The sequence below is a fragment of the Dunckerocampus dactyliophorus genome, chromosome 11, assembly GCF_027744805.1.
Source record: "Dunckerocampus dactyliophorus isolate RoL2022-P2 chromosome 11, RoL_Ddac_1.1, whole genome shotgun sequence".
NCBI lineage: Eukaryota > Metazoa > Chordata > Actinopteri > Syngnathiformes > Syngnathidae > Dunckerocampus > Dunckerocampus dactyliophorus.
Genome location: NC_072829.1, coordinates 24,886,883 through 24,904,799, shown reverse-complemented (window position 1 = coordinate 24,904,799; position 17,917 = coordinate 24,886,883). Strand labels below are relative to the sequence as shown.

Below are 17,917 nucleotides of genomic sequence, written 5' to 3'. Positions count from 1 at the left end.
GTCTCATTTTTTAGAGTAACACTCCCCAGAAAAAGTGGAAAAAATAATAATAATAATAATACATGAGTAAAAAATATATACATTTGTGTAAAATAAAGAAAATGTAGTTATATTGATTATGCATGCAATTTAAAAAGCGATATATATTTTTTGTAGTTTTTCCCTTATCTGCTCGTTTTTGTGGCAAAAACAGCAAAAAAAATTATATAAATGTTTACAAATGGAGTATCTTTTGTTAAAAATCATCTAAATTATTTACAATATTAAGCCAAAACAACAAAAAAATTATATAAATGTTTACAAATGTAATACAAAATAAAATTATTTACAATATATAACTTTTGATTTTTTTGGAGTGCATTTTTTTCCTATTATCTATCTATTGGTTTTTGTAATTTAAAAAAAAAATGTATCTGCTCATTTTTAATCACAAAAATGCAATTAAACACAAGAAATCATGAATAAATAAAATGTCAAAAAGTGTTTAGAATAAACACAATTACAATATCAAGCTGTTGTACAGCCATGATGTCTTTTTCTTACTTTCTTTAGAATTGTGCATAGAATCAACACAATTGATTACAATATCAAGCTGTTGTGCGGCCATTATGTATTTTTTTTATTAGCTTATTTTTTATCACAATAAAACTTAATGAGCAAATGAGTTTCTCAAATAATCGTGTATGTTGTTTATTTTTTCACAATTGTTTTTTAAATATAGTACATCAGAGATGAAATATGTAATAACTATTATGAATGCTTTTGAGCTTCATTGCTGCTCTTGTCTTCCATAATCACATTTCTACAGAGCGATTCAAAGATACCCTTTTGTTATTGCAAATATAATACAGATGTTTTAGAAGACATTCATTTATTTTCCCATGTGATTCTATCCTACGCATCAACCAGAGCCTCATTTTGCTGCATTGTGTGGACAGCACAGGCGTTCTATTCTTTCAGTGTAACATTTTGAATAAAACGAGCAGCGTGGCAGGATGGAAAAGCGCTTTTATTTGCTAACCAAGTGCTTGATTGAAGAGTGGCTTACAATGAATGACAGGAGTGTCACCTTGTTTTGTTGTGTTAAATCAGGTGCCACGGCAAACTACAGCGTGTACACACCCTTACTTGGATGGAAGACGGGGACCACAAGGAAAGGGCACAAAACAAGTCACACTACACAAGAAGAGCAAACTAAATAGAGAGTATGGGGGGGGGGAGCATGAATTTGGAGACAAATACACCACACTGGATATATATGTACAGAAAAACAAAGTGAAAACTCCTTACGTGTCCTTGACGAGTCTAAATGTCTGCACATAAGGTTTTTTTTTTTAGAATTATTATTATTTTTTAATACAAAATAGATTTCCAAACAATAGTTGGCTAGTGCAAATCTTTTCCCATTCAAGCTGACTGATTACTTTCACAAACAGTTTGGTGTGAAAAAGACTTGACTTCTATTCACAGTATAAACACAAGTTCACCAATCGTTCGAAATCTCTTCCTTTTTTTACAAGAACAAAACAAAGTAAAAGCAAAAAGGAGCTACTTAGTGAGTTTGTGTGTTAAGTGCTTTGGTCACCTTGTAGTCAAAACATCAAATAGGCTTGCGTGTGTTCCTGAAAGTGTATGAAAATAGCTTATATCTGACGTGGTGGTGATCCTTTGTGGTGGCGTTTCTATTGCATATTTTGTTGGAACAGGAAAAGAATTTGTGGACAAGTATGTGTGTATATATAGTATACTTGTATATATCTATTTACGTATCTGTTTCAAAAGAGCAGCAGCAGAGATTTGAGCAGACTGAGTGTGAAAGTAAGCCTTTACTGAACAAAGGTGGCAAGAAAAAGAGCAGTTTCCTGATGGTTGGATAATGTACTTGGGGGAAGGAAAACAAACAAACAAAAACACTGCAAAACTGAATATTTGAGACATGAACCTGAGCCAGGGTCAAACGTGAATGAGTAACTGACTGAAGTCAGCACGAGCTTTCCTTGCTATGAATGAGGCAACATGGAAGGGTCTTCTTTCACCTTTTTTAAAGCAGAGGTGGGCAAATGTCAAAGTTCAGGGGTCGGAGCAGGTGAGGTCAAAATGAGCTCAGTGTAAATGTAGTAGATGTACTGTATATAAACTATAGCGCAGGGGCGTCAAACTCGTTTTCACCAGCGTTTACGGCTTGTAACGGCTTGCACATCAACGTGTCATCGCCTCATTAGTACACAATTTCCCCCTCATTTGATGATTGTTAGGCCTGTCACAATAACAAATGATTTATCCTATAAATTATTGTTGATAATCGATATCATTGACATTTTTTGAGACAATTTTGCATTAATTATATGGCATAATAATGTGAGTCCATCACATCACAAGCAATAAACTTGAATTTCTCAAGAGTATTTAATAACATTGTAATTGGAATGTCAAGAGCATTTCAATAACATTGCAGATGCAATTGTAGTAGCTTTATTAATCTAGCTTTATTATTCAGCTATTTTATGACACTCTCATTTTACTACCACTATTTGACATGATCTGCGCCGCTTTTATTTTGAAGGCCGGAAGTGTGATGAAAATGTGTTTTGACTATGGCCAAGAGAGATAGCTATCACCTAAAACGCTGGGTTACATTAACAAGCACTAAAACACAACACGCACAGCCTGAGTGGCGCACACACACACTAGCATTACCATGCTCTGCTAAAGCAAGCTAACCCAGCTAGCTTATACTGGTTATTGCTGTATGCTCACGTTCGGTGGTTAGTAAGAGTATCAAAGTTTTTTCCACTGACTTAGCCGATGTTTCCGGTTGCCGCCTCGACATGTTTAGTTCAGGAGAGGGCTGGTTAGTGTCTGTGAGGACATGTTGCTGTGGATGAGTGGTCCGCTAGGGAAATATTTCCACACACTCTTCCTTTGCGAGCTCCCCGCACCATGAGAGAGCAGTCCGGGGCACAGTGAGGGGGAACTACCGCTGTTGCTACGGAGCTGAATATCCAACTGCTAACGTGGAATTAACAGCCAGGGAGACGAACATCCAACGTGCAACATGAAACCAACTTCACAAACGTGTAGCGTGAACCCTATTGTCATCCAGCCTGTGCGGTAAAGAGAGAGGAAAACAAACACGCAAGCACGTCAATTTATCGAGACCAGCAAAATGACCCGAATTATTTTTTTTTTTTTTAATGGTTTGATTAATCGATTATCGTGACAAGCCTAATTATCATTATTTACCAGCCAACTGATGGAAACCTGGCTTTGGAGTCAGAAGTCAAGGTGACAAGCAGAAGTCCAGTCAAACTTTCATTTTTTTTTTTTTTGTCAAAATTTGGTCTCTGTTTTCGTGCAACATTGCGTGTCACAAACTAGTCCCTCTGCCCTGTACCGTATCGTTTGCCCTGTACTGTATCGTTGCGCGAGATCGAGTGCCTCAACAATGCACCCTCACTGGTGGTGTATTTTTCCATTGAGTGTGACCGCTAAATAACCCGCCACGGGGCCAAAGAAAGTTGCAAGTGTCAGCAATTTCATAAAGAAGGCGAGAAACACAGTTGAATTCCATCTCGCCAGGACGTACAGCACGTCTGCATCAAAAAGAAGTTCCATCCATTCTTCATTTATAATGATTTCATATTGTTTGCACAACGCTGATTATTGTATGAAATGTATTTTGTGTTCATGTTTTTGGGGGGGTGGGAGGGATTCATTGGACTTGCATTATTTCCTATGGGAAACGTTTTCATACATTTCGATTTGGGTCAAACCTTTTGGAATGAATTAATAACAAAAAGCAAGATATAACTGCTATTCATTTATTTCAGGGGTGTCCAAACTTTTTCCACCGAGGGCCACATATGAAAAAATGAAAGGTTGCAAGGGCCACTTTCAAATTTTGTACAGATATGCCACGAAGTTATACTGTATATACTTCAAGAAAAAACTGCATCTCAGCTTTGTTATACTGTAGGTGAAAAAACCTTCTATTAGTATCAACTTCTGCTTTTTTTTTAAAAACGCATTTTTGCTGTTGTTTTTTCTTTTTAATTGTCAAAATATTTCAGCTTTGTTCTCCAATGATCTCGGTAAATTTTCTTTTCGTACTGTAAATATTATGTCTTTTTTCAATTAATATTATTTCCAAAAACGAGAGCTTTACTTTGCTTTGTTTCTCATATTTTATTTAAAAAAATAGTTTTTATCTCTTGTATTTCAACTCTGTTACTATTATTTTTCCTCATATTTCAGATTTGAGTGCATTCTCTTACAACTGCATTAGAATATGACAAATATTTTATTGAATTATTTTCACTTTATTCTCATAAAATCACATCTGTTTTCATTTCTGCTTTTTTTTTTTGATTTTTCCATTTCAACATTCTTCTTATAAATTTTCTTCCTGTAATTCTGCCTTTTTTCCTCTCATAACATTATACCTTTTTCCGCAACCCGATTTTCCAAAAATTACAACTTTTTTAGTTGTTTTGCATGTTTTTCATATAGGACGACTTTTAAAAAATAACGTCTTTGTTAAATAATTTTACTTTCTGCTACTAAAATGTCATTATATTTCGTTATTCTTGTAACATTACTACTTTTTCTCATTAGATTCCAACAGTTTTGTCTTAATATTTGGACTTCATTCTTGTAAAATCACTGCTGATTTTTCAACTTTTGCTGTTTTTTGAAAAAATGTTCTTGTTAAATTATATTTTTAGCATGTGCTGCGGGCCAAAAAAAAAGCCCCCGGTCGCACTTTAGACACCCCTGATTTATTGTGACTGATCTCAAAAAGGGTTTTGATGACCAAAAAAAAGCTTGGGATAAAATGTTTCATGAAGTTATACTAGAACTGCAATTTCGGTGCATTTTAAAAGATAAAGTGTCTGACTGATGCACAACATTCCCAGGCTTTTGCAAGTCCCATAAAATGAGCGTTGAGTTTGACACCAGCGACCTCGTGGAAGCAATTAAGGAAAATGCAACTACGCTTCTCACAAGAAGATTTTTCGGGTGAAGTTAAAACGCAGGTGAACTTAATTTGAATTGTTTAGAATCTTTCAGTATTTTTTGCTGTTCTCTGGCAAGGAGCTGAACGGTAAAATCCCCAATTCGGTCTGATAACATCCAAGGTTAGGTGCGGGCAGTGGGGGGTCTCTTTCAGTGTTTCAGTCTAAAATATTGCATTTTCTGTGTAAAAAGAACTCTCCGTCTTGATGGGACACATGTAAATACATACAGTACAGTCCTGTCCAAAAGTCATTTAGATGGGTTGTTTTTCCTGTGTCAAAATGACGGCTGTAAAAAAGCTCATAGAGACACTTAAAGGTGTTCAATAGCCAAAAAAAATGGCGACCATACTTTGCCCACCCCTGCTTTATAGGGTCTTTGCTGAAATACTTGGAATGACTACCATTACAGGTACAGTATATGCATCATAATCATACAGTATGCTAGTAATATCTACCTTATTGACCTGAGATATCTCTTCCATCATGATTGGTCATCCTATAGTGGCAGTCTAGAGATTTATACATGCAAACCAACAGGTGGCGCCAAGCAACTTCTCCCCGAGCGGGTGAAGGTTGTTTACGGCCGAGTATTAGGGTCACATTGGGGAAAAGTAAATAAAATTGAGATTTCGAGAATAAAGTTGTCAATTTATGGGAATAAAGTCATTCATTTACGAGAGTAAAGACGTTTTGCGAGGATAAAGTCGTAAATGAATTTGTTTTTCTCGGAAATTTATAACTTTTTATGACAATAAAGCCGTAAATTTACGGCAAAATTTGTTTAAATTTACAAGAAGAAAGCCGTAAATTTGCGAATGAATTTAGAAGAAAAAAAATCGGAGATTTCAAGAATAAAGTTGTAAATTTACGAAAATAAAGTCATAAATTTATGGGAATAAGGTCATAAATATACGAGAACAAAGACGTTTTGTAATAAAGTTGTAAATTAATGTTTTTCTCGTAAATTAATTTTTTTTATGAGAATAAAGCCGTAAATTTACAACAAAAATTTGTAAATTTACAAGAATAAAGCCGTAAATTTCCGACTAAATTTACGAGAAAAAAAATCGGAGATTTCAAGAACAAAGTCGTCAACTTACAAGAAAAAGTCATAAATTGACGACTAAATTTATGAGAAAAAAATCTGAAATTAAGAGAATAAAGTTGTAAATTTATGAGAATAAAGTCATAAATTTACGACTATTTGTCGCTCATTTACGAGACAATAGCGTCTAATATTGCCAGAATAAAGTGGGAAATTTACGAGCAAAAACTTTTAACTTTACAGACATTGCCTGAGACAGCTATGAAAATAGGGGCCTTATGTGACCTTTGGCCTTGTGCATGTGGAGGGGGTGGGATAAGGAAGGCGGAAGTAAGAATTGCTAGACATGCTAATCTAAATGCTCAACTGCTCTTTTTTGCCGCCGCGTTGTAAATAAAAGCAAGAAGAGCTACAGTATGCTCTATTTTCCCTCTGACACGTAATATTACAACTTTATTCTCGTAAATTTACGGCTTTATTCTCGTAAATGTACTACTTTTATTCTCACAAATGTACTCTTTTTTTCTCATCAATTCATTACTTTATTCTTGTAAATGTACTTTATTCTTGAAATCTCAGATTTTTATTTTATTTTTCCCCCCCAATGTGGCCCTACGGGGTCTAGAGATTTCTACATGCAACCCAACAGGTGGCGCTAAACAACTTCTCCCCAAGTGAGGTTGAAGGTTGTTAGCAAACAACCTCGGAGTTATAATGCTAATTTTCATCAAACAACTGTTAAAATATGATATCACTAGTTGCTATTTCATTCATATTTAAAACCATATTTTTCCCCAAAGATGGTCTTGAAGAAGAGGTGTGGTCTTCTATTCAGGTGAATAGTTTTTTGTTTATATTGCAACATTTTCATGATTCGAATCATCTTTCTTCAGCGATTGGATGAGAGAAATCACATGGCTGTACTGCCTTCCACCCAAGAAGGCAAGTTTATTCAATATACTAGTAGTTCCTTGCTCTATAAAAAGATAACATGTGATGACAAGACACATTCGTCTAAGGATTTCAACCTGACAGAACTAAATTAAACAAATCGGATCGTTATGTTGTTTCTTTTTAACCCGACTATTTTGTGCTTTCCACACAAATAGGATGACAGGATTGAACACCGCAAACAACAGAGGCTGAACAGCTTGCAGCTCAAACACAATCTAACAACACAACACAACACAACACAACCAGGGAAGCTATTGATCGTCTGCGTGAAGCTGCTTGGTGTCACTCACACGCACACCCGTGCACACACCATGTCTTGAATGCACCAGTGTTTCCCCCCTGACACAGACACTGTTAAACAGAAGAGAACATAGCAACGTAGCAAACACACATCTGCTACAAACTTTAAGACAAGGTGCCTAAAATACAGATGGGATGCAAGGGGAGCGACTACCAACTACCATATTTCCTCAAATAACACCCTAAAAGACAGCGTGACCAAATTAACTGCTGGCTGAGTCGTCCCCCCCAAGAGAAAACCCCTGCCACATGTCACCAGTAGATGTCAGTACGGAGCACACATGGCATCTCTAAAGCTGATGTTCACAGGCTTTAAAGAGTTGAATTACACAAGTGTTTTGCTTTTCCTTTGGCTTTTTTTTTTTTTTTTTATCTTTGTCATGCCACCACAAAAACGTGATGATCATAGAATCAGAAATGGGAAAGGTTCTGGCTGCTCAGTACAATATGAGCAATACAATTAAGTCAATATAAAAACATTTATTATAAAATACCACTAGGTGTCAGTATTGCTTGGCAAACATCTTCCTGTTAGGTGTCTGCCAGGCTTCTTCAAAGGGTGTCGTTTTACTTTTACTTTTATTTTGCGTCAGTTAACTTCTCTAGTTATTTGTGTGACAGTAAGGAATGTTCAAAATTTTACTTCAAATATTGCCTGCACAGCCGATATTTAAAAAAATAAAATAAAAATAATTAGAACAACTTGGAAGTTAACCAGCCAATAGAAGGTCCCACTGCACATAATATGTATTGGTATATGCTAGGGGTGTCACAAGACACTCAGTTCATGAGATGATTCATGAGATTGGGTCTACAAGATCGAGACGAGACTTTAACATAACATTTCAAAAGTATAATGAAAAAATACGACAATATATTGCAATCCATTCATTTCATTTCCACTACGTTACACTCTTCTGCACTCGCCTCCTCCCACCAAGACAAAGACTGTATGACTGAGAAAAGGGCGCACCCCGTTCATGCCGTTGTTCTATGGGGACAAACATGCCGAGGTTCTGAAACCAAGGCACAGAGTGAATCCTCTTCCTGCCTGTTTGGAGGCGAGAGATGAGGAAAACAGACACGCCATTCATTTATCATCATCCCAGGCCGAGTGCCCGCGAGAGAAGTTTATTTTTTGTCTGACCGAGAAATCCTGCCACCTTTTAATCTCGCGAGATCTTGTGACACCTCAGTATATACAGTATGATAGTCGTCAAATTATATTGTTACAAACATTAAAAGGGGCCCTATTACACTTTTCTGACCTGTAATGTTGTATTCTCGTGGTAAACGATGCCAACGCGTCAGATAATGAGGTTTGCAAGTGAGCACTGAAAGCAGTATTGGACGGCTCTGCAAGCTGTGTTTTTTTTCCTCTTTTTTCTTTTTAAACACAGAGTTCCATTGACGTCAATGCAACCCAGACTTCCTTAGATTGGCATGCCCAGCACCCCCGCTCGGCTTCGCTCTGTTCACAGTGTTAGCACGTCGAGCAATGGCTCCCAGGAAATGTTTGTTGGGGTGTGCCTAAAGAGGCAAGCATCAGGCAGAAGTGCTTGGAGTTGCTGATTCCCGGCCAGCAAGAGAAAAATATGCTCATCTGTCAAGGGCACTTCACACAGGACTGTTTTGTGAACATGGGCCAATACGAAGCTGGACTACCCCACCAAACTGTTGCTGAAGTCTCCAACGTTACTTGGCCATGTTGAAGAGTCAGAAGAGCAAGCTGTACGTAACAATTTATCAGTGTCCTAACTGTGTTTATTTTGTGGAAGTCATCGGACAAAAGGGGTTCGGCAGCTGTCTGAAAGTCCTCAGGAGCGCTTGGAGTGTGACCAATCACAGCGTAGTGGGCTCGGCAGGAGGCGTACCTAGAGGAGGGCCGGGGATGGAGTAAAGTACGTAGACCGTTTGGACGAGAGGCAGGAAACACTGCAGGACTCTTCCTGCAGTGTGCAGAGTCTGAAAGATCTAGAAAGCTTTTAATGCAGGTTATCGTGTGTAGCTGCTCTATAGAAAGGCCCGAAAATGAGTATAATAGGCCCCCTTTAATAATGGGAAACAAATGCCTAGTTCTTTCTGCAGTTGAGTAAGTAAATGTCCCTGGCAACTATGAGGAAATACGGTATCCATCTATGATGCTAATTTTAAAAAAGGAGCAGTTGGGACATGAGTAAAACACTTGCTGGATGAGACTGGGGGCTCCGCAGGCATCCGTCCCATGCAACCACAAACGTGACTAAACACTACCAGCACCCATATATTGGGTGGCTCATTTAGGTGCACGAATTAATTACAAATACATGAAAATAGGATCTCTTTTCTGATTGGTCAACGCATATCACATTCCATAAATTGATTCGTCAAACAGGACGAGAGGGCGACTCAAAGGGGGGTATCAATTAAGATCAGGCAGACTAAAACCTAAAATCTTGCATGAAGACCGACTTTAGTCTCAGTCCTTCTTCACAGTTAAAGCCTTTACGAGGGTACAAAGTGCTTAAATCGCACTTCAGTGTGCGGGTTGGGTAGGGTGGCAGGTTGTGGGGTGTTCTCTCTCTCTCTCTCTCTCTCTCTCTCTGTCACACACACACACACGCACACAGACACGTGCACACACACATCAAGGAGCAAGGAAAAAGCAGCTATTTAAAAAGGAAGCGTTGCGACTGCATGTGTCATGAAAGTACAATCAGGGTAAAATGGCGGCGACGGGCTGAGGAGAGGCACGCCTCCGACAGGTAGGAAGCGATAACTGAGATATCTGACGCAAAAAAAAAAAGGCACATTTTTTCCCCCCCCTTTTCTAATCGTAAACCTGGAAGAGGTCTTTTTGCGAATAAATCATCCTTTGAATGGCCAACAATCCTAGCTATTGTTTTCAAATACCAAAGGATGAAAGCACAAAAGCAGTGTAAAATAGGCTCCTATGTAAACTAAAGAGTTGAAAAGATTATTCACGGAGTTTAGTCTGCTTCCAGGCGACTACAACCTGGAAAATGATCAACTGTGAACATTTAGAAAATACGATCAGAATCTGCGTAGAGTTAGAAGTTCTACTGTAGATGTGTCTGTGAAGGAAGTCACCTGAGACAAGACGATGCTATTTCTCTCCATCTGCAAAGCAATTCCTACTTGTCATCCACACCAAATCTTACGAACCTCTTCTCTATCTCCAACTGTTTCACTCTCTCCCTCTAGAAACCTTGCTCTTGAAGACGTTCTCAAGTCCTTTTGCCGTCACTCTGCAGGCTGAAATAGGCGGTGATGAGGTGGGGGAGTGGCGAGGGTATTTAAGGCATCGTGTCCGTTTGGGGGAAACAGTCATTTCTGGTGAAAGAGGAGAGCTTTGACGCCCCCGGCCTTGACTTTGGGCAGCTGGTAGCTGATGATCTCCGCCAGCATCTCGGGGAACTCCACACTCAGTGATTTGTTCACAAAAGTGTAGAAGCAAAAGTTGAGAAGGCCACCGACCATCTGCACACAGACAACAACATCAGCTGTTAACTCGTCAAGGAACCTTAAATTCCAATGCAGGGATGAGCAAAGTGTGGCCCGGGGGCCATTTTCAGCCCGCAGATGTTTTTTTATTGGCCTGTGGCACATTCTAAAAATATAATTTTACAATTTTTTTTTTTAAATCAGCAGTAATTTTACAAGAATAAAGATTTTTAAAAGCTGTAATCTAATGAGAAAAATTTGCAATTCTACGAGAACAACATCATAATATGAGGGAAAATAACATACATGTGAAATATTAAAAAAATATGTTAAAAAAAAAGTCATAATATGAAAGACAATCAAAACAAAGTTTGGAAATTTAGATTGTGGTCAAAAAAGTCAAAATATTATGGGAATGAAGTCATAATTACGAGAAGAAAATTTACAAGAAGAAAGTTGAAATAGTCGGAAAATGAAAAAAAAAACAGCAGCAGAAATGGAGAAAAAAAAACAGCCGCAATTTTACAAGAATAAACTCTAAATATTATGATGTTAATGATATTAATCGTAGTTTTAATATTATGAGAAACAAAACAAAATAAAGTTGGCATTTTTTTAAAAAATAGGTCGGGGAAAAGTTATAATACTATGAGAATAAAGTCAAAATATTTTGGGAATACGTAAAGTCATAACATTACGAGAATTAAATTTACAAAGATTATTTGAGAAGAAAGTTGAAATATTTGGACAATTAAGAAAAAACAACAGCAAAAATGCAAGACCGAAATTCATACTAATAATACACTTTTTCACCTATACCACAAAGCTGAGATACAGTTTTTCCTTGAAGTATGTATAACCTTTTAGCATATTTACATGTGTTGGTTCACAAAATACCAAAGTGGCTCTGGCATCCGTTCATTTCAGTATGTGGCCCTCGGTGGAAAAAGTTTGAACACTCCTGTTGTACGGAACCATCTTCAGTATCAATTATTCAATCTTTTACTTGATGGCGGCAATGTTTTTCACCCCATCTTGCTCACATTTTACAGACATGTACTTGTTAGTCCCCTAAAGGCACGTACCCAATTTTGTGGCGATTTCCCTAAACACCCTAGAGTTACAGTGGGTATTTTGTGAGAATCAAGTATGAAGTCAAGGGGTCAAACTTTGGTGTTACATAACAGTGCCACCATGTGGTGTATTTATAGAAAAATAATAGCACGGGCAATACAGTAGGTGTGTGCATGTTTTGACACATTTTCACCCCTTTGTGTTGCAGCTGTTGAGGTGTAGAAGAGTAGCATGAACAAATACATAGAGTCATGACAGTATTTAGACAATGACAAGGCCTTTTACTGAACAATGGCTGTGAAATATAATAATCATTTACCAGCCCTTTAATGTACCTCCTTTCACAGGCGCCCAACAGTATAAAATGACATCATTCTAAATCATAACATTATTATTCGTAGTACTTGGATGAAAATCCTCTGCAGTCAAGGATGGAGCCAATCACCACATTTCTGCAGCCACCTTTCACTTGCTGCTTGTTTGTGGGTCTTGCTGCTGCGTTCACTTTGCTATTCAGTAAGGGAAAGCAAGCTCTATTGGTTTGAGATCAAGGCACTGACTTGGAAAGTGACTTGTCTGTTGGGTTGGAAAAAAAAAGTCATGTCCACACTGCCGGATTAGTATATACTGTAGTTGCATCCAGATCGGAACGCATCACTGACTGAAAACTATGTACCACACAAGGCACACATTCGTGTGCGGCTGTGTAAAAGGTACGCAGACAGAACCACATGACACGCCAAACCATAGAAGAAGAACGAACGACTGCACACACATACTGTAAGTCCGTCGTCTTCCTGCTTACGAGAAGTAGAATTACTTCTGTGAATCATTATGGAATATAAGACAACAAAATATCAGAAGAATGTTGACTGAGGTGAGTCGTGTCCGTCGAAATATTCACATATTATGTTGGCTTGTCATCAAAGCTCACTTCTGGTCACATGACGGCAGTGGGTCGTAACATCGTGGTTCTCGTATTGCCTTGTCTATACACCAATGCCAAAATGGCTTTTTCCGATTTTCAGATTTCAGATTTAAAAAAAAAATACCGTTTCGGGTCACCCAGAACGCCGTTGCCGTGTGGATGAGAGGCTGAAACGATAAAATACTTTGCTGTTTTGACCTGAAAACGTTTCCGTATGGATAGCCCCTAATATTCAACTAATTTGCCTTCCAAGAGTGTGATAAATCACATATTTTTGTGACACAAATCATGTTGTTTCCAACCTGATGTGGCGGTGTCTCAAGGCAAAAATCCTAGGAAATGCTTCTAGACATACTGCTGATGTTAGTTTACAATATGAGGTTCTGGTTTCTAACCTCATGCATGGAGTCCAGCAGCTTCGTGAGCTGGTAGAAACGCTGCCAGTTCTGGCTGGAATTCTCCTCTCGCTTCACAATTGCTTTCCCCAGCTCCTTGATGTAAGACATCCGGATCTCATCGAAAGCCGCCTGACTCTTCAAGCCGTCCTTTGGCACTGCAGGAGGGGGAAGACTCAAGGTCACCATGTTCTAAACTTTAAAGTGTTTAATGACTACATTTAATGTAAGAGGGAGGGTTGTTGAGGTGAAATGTAGACAGGCACCTATGCTGAGCAGCAGCAGGACCTTCATGCACAGATATTCATCAAGGGAAACCTGCAGCCGGACAAACTCGCTGCTAATCCTCATCATCTGTGCACACTGGTCAGCCATGTATGGCAGCTTCATTCGCTCCCTTGAATCACAGAAGAAACAAGTAAGTGAATACAGCAACTAACTGGGTTTCATCTATTGCATTGGAGGCAGAGTCTTCAGTTTAGCTATGAATCCGTGTCTCCTCCATTAGATCATTGTTATTACTTAGTGGACCAATGATGCAGATGGAGACATACTCATTCATGATGAGGTCCGGGGCAAAAAAGAGGATGTCGCCGTTACACTGCTGGTAAGACCTCCATCCCAGGCTGAAAGACGTGAGGAAGAGCCAGGAGCACTGGAGCAGAGTCATCTGGTCATCCAGGTGAAGGTTCCTGAAACCTGAGTGGGAGGCCATTGAGTAGAAGAGTGAGACAGCGGGCGGCAACAAGACGATGCTAACTGATAGGGGTGTAACGATTCGTTTTAATAAGGATTTCATTTGTATCAGGATTCGTGGTTGCCAATTACGATTCAAGGACGATATTGGTTCATTTACATCTATACGATTCCAAACGATTCAGTACCTTTTTAGCCAAAAATTCATCCAGTGTGACTGTGAAATAAATACCTGGATATTGGACAGTGCAGGTGAAGTTTCCTAGATTCTCGTTGTTTTTTGTAAAGGAATCAGGTATAAATTATTAATAATGCTCACATATCAATGAGTACCAAAACTTTGCTAAAAATGCAATACAAAATCAGGATAAACAGAGGTTGGTATAGATTTCCATGATTAATTATTTACTTTCAAGGGATAGTTCGGATTTTTCGACATTTGTATTTTTTGACAGTTGTATGACATCCCCATCAGCATTGTAGTACATTAACAACGACTTATACCCCACTTGCTCTCCTACTGTAAGTCCAGTTCTGGTCAGATTTCCGTGATGAAGAACGTTATTACGCCAAGTGTTTTGTAAAGTTTGAGGTTTTTTTGAGAAGGCATTTTTGTGCTGCAAATGTTTTAACCTTTTGAACGCATATTGTTTTCTTTAATTAATTGTCCCCAGCAACTAAGCAGAACTATGTTCTTCTTCATAGAAATCTGACCAGAACTGGACTTAGGAGACCAAGTGGGCGGTAAGTCGCTCTTATTGGACTACAATGCTGATGGGGATGTCATACAATCAAATAAGGCCAGATGAATTAAATATGAATACTGAATGAAGTGGATGAACTGACCAAAAGAGGAAGCAGCGAATCAACTGTATTTCAGAGGTCAACTACAACTCCCATGACCACTGCATACCCGGAAAAGACAATGACGTCACCGACAGGCAGACTGTAACGTTTAACATTTAACGTCTTTATCATTGCTATCAAGTGCTAAAAAAACAAACAAACATCCATATAAAGCCTGCTGTGCTTAAATCCAATGCTTCATTTCCTAATATCGACTAGATCAATATATATGTCGTTCTGAATGGAAACTTGAGAACCAGATCGATGTAGTTGAATCGTAGGAATATAAATCGATGCATCAATATAGTGAACGAATCGTTACACCCCTACTAAGTGGGGGTGATTATGATATTATTCTCAGAATGAGAAGTAGCTGGAGTGTTTTTCTAGCAATTATTAAAGCAGGTAAAAAGATGAGAAGGTGAGAGACACTAGAATCTCTCCCATTTCCATTGTAATTCCTCTGGGCCCAAAGCCAAGCACTTCCAGACGGCATTATTGTTAACAGACAATTAACTTTGAACTCGGAGCAGTAATTTGCAGCTACCAAATATACAGAAAAACATCTCAAATACAACTTCTATTCACTCTTTTCTATTGTCTGTCTTACCATCAAATGTAACTAGCAACACTTAATGTACTTAAAATACAATCAATTAGTCATTAACTAAATTAACATTATTGTTATTGAAGGTCGAGCACAATCACAATGGGCTGTTCTATCCCTCCCTTCTCTGTCCTCCCCTGGCCTGCACAATGCCATTTCTTCACTTCATCATACACTCAACAAAAATATAAACGCAACACTTGTTTTTGCTCCCATGTTTCATGAGCTGAACTCAGAGATTGAAAACTTTTTACACGTACACAAAAGGCCTCTCTCTCTCAAATATTGTTCACAAATCGGTCTAAATCTGTGTTAGTGAGCATTCATCATTAATGACTCAATCTACCCACTTCACAGGTGTGGCATATCAAGACACTGATGAGGCCGCATGGTTATTGCAAAGGTGTGCCTTAGGTTGGCCACAAAGCATCCCAAAACATACTCAATGGGTGACATGTCGGGTGAGTATGCTAGCCAAGCAAGTACTGGGATGTTTTCAGCTTCCAGGAATTGTGTACAAATCCTTGCAACATGGGGCTGTGCATTATCATGCTGAAACATGCGGTGATGCTTGTGGATGACTGAAACAACAATAGGCCTCAGGCCCTCGTCACAGTAGCGATGCATACAAAATGCCATCAATACAGTAAAAGGCACCAGTGTTGTGGATGGAGTAGCCCATGGTGGCAGTGGGGTTATGGTTTGGGCAATGGTGGTCACACCAGACACTGACTGGTTTTCGGAGATTTAAACAGATTTGTGAACTATATTTGAGATATAGGCCTTTTGTGTACATACAAAAAAGTTTTATATCTTCAGTTCAGCTCATGAAAAATGGGAACAAAGTACAACAGCGTATATTTCCTGACTTTGTGGATTATCTGGAGTACAGCCATTTATTTCTATTATGCAAGCTCGTGGTTACCATTAATAACTGGTGGGAAGAGCAACTGATTATGAAACACATACTGATGGGGCAATTACTCGTGCGCTGGTGCATGACAAATCATGTCGGACCCTGGCGCACCTCCTCTAACTTGGTACAGGCATGGTAGACACCACCTAGTATGAGTGTGCTGATTATCGATCTGTTCTTAAAAAAGTAAACTCCCCAGAATAAACCCACACCTGGCAGAGCCTTGGCCCACTTGACAGCAGAGATGAGCTGTCGTCCACCCAGTCTGTTCAGGGACGTCAGGAAGCGGGCGAGGGTGTCAGGCAAGGTGCTGTCGTAGCCTGCGTAAAGGATGTCTGGCTCGATAGCCTTCAAAAGAGACAGCATTGTGGGGACCAGCTGAGGCATACACTTGGGCATAAGCGCACGGGCCTCAGCTGGTGGGGGGGGTTGCACCTCGGGCAGGTTCCTTGTGTGGCTGCCTTTTGAGCGATTCAACTTCTTGGTTTTACGTGCTGCAGAAAAGAGAAAAATACAGTTATGACGACGGAAGTGACAAAAAGGTGATGAAATACACTCCGTGAAATAACTGCTATACCTTCCAGATTCATGCCCGCCATTAAACACTTGCGGAAGCGGCAAGCTGGGCAGTTCTTCCTCCTGATCTTGTCTATGATGCAGTCGTTCCTCCCAGCACATAAGTAATTATGTTGCCCTGAGATGAACAGCAGAAGATTCATGTTAACAGAAAACCTACAAGCTGTACCATCATCCTTTTCTATACAAGCCTTTCTGCAAAGTACTGTTGTCAAACTGTCATGAATGAATATACATCATACAAAAAGGTATGCAAGGGTCAAGAGTGGTAGCAAATTCATGTCTGATAGCTTCGTACCTTCCACTGCTCTTTTGAAGAACACTTTGCAACTGCCACAAGTGAGCACACCATAGTGGCAACCGGAAGCCTCGTCGGAGCACACTAAGCAGATTTTCTGAGTCCCACTCTTTCCCTGGGTCAATGATGGTGCCGTGACCCCTTCCTGGCGGGAAGTTGAGCTGATGAGAGAAGATGGAATGCAGTCTTATGAGAGGTGAGGGATATCAACAAAGCCTTTCGATTTGAACAGTGCCAATACAATCCTCATACAAAAATAAGATAACTTCACTGTATAATTTTATCAAGATAATAACGATTTAATTGACACATTTTTGTTATAGAACTGTTGATATATCGCTTCTATCTAGCTATCATAAGATCAATGTTAGTGGAGTATACACTAAGATGGAGTTCATAAAAACTACCACAAGAGGTCGCCTGGCATTTGTGTATCAGTGTTAGGTCCACACCCCCTTTCCAGGCCAGTGGCTGCATTGACAATTAAGTCCTCATTGTTAGAGCATAGAGCATGCTCTCCATCAAAGAGATTTGTGCGTCTGTGCGTCTTAACTGTGTGCAAGAATGACAAACAAAATGTGCATTTGATCAGATCTGCAGTGCACAGATCACACCCTGACAGCCACGTTTGCATGGTTACACAACGCAAGGGTGCACGCATGAACGCAAGTCAGACCGCAGCAGTTGGTGGGCGTTGCAGGATGGGAAAACCTGAGGGAAACAACTGGGCCTCAAAGACTACAGGAATTCAGAGGGCTGAAAAAAAGTCATGGAGGCAATCTGGCCACAACGGACCTGATGTTTTCCCTAAAGGGGCAGG

The 17,917-nt window shown here is 39.2% G+C and overlaps 1 protein-coding gene across 3 annotated transcripts in view; it reads right to left on the bottom strand.

Moving 5' to 3' along the window:
* Nucleotides 1-990: 990 nt before the first annotated feature.
* nr3c1 (nuclear receptor subfamily 3, group C, member 1 (glucocorticoid receptor)) overlaps nt 991-17,917 on the bottom strand; it is a 33,680-nt gene continuing 16,753 nt past the window's right edge. For all 3 annotated transcript variants that reach the window (XM_054791468.1, XM_054791469.1, XM_054791470.1), the window contains 7 exons: nt 17,098-17,258; nt 16,801-16,917; nt 16,436-16,717; nt 13,713-13,857; nt 13,425-13,555; nt 13,159-13,316; nt 991-10,797 (listed from right to left, as the gene is read on the bottom strand). In XM_054791468.1, coding sequence (XP_054647443.1) covers nt 10,645-10,797; nt 13,159-13,316; nt 13,425-13,555; nt 13,713-13,857; nt 16,436-16,717; nt 16,801-16,917; nt 17,098-17,258 — 1,147 coding nt within the window. In that variant the 3' untranslated portion in view covers nt 991-10,644. The remainder of the gene's footprint in view (nt 10,798-13,158; nt 13,317-13,424; nt 13,556-13,712; nt 13,858-16,435; nt 16,718-16,800; nt 16,918-17,097; nt 17,259-17,917) is intronic.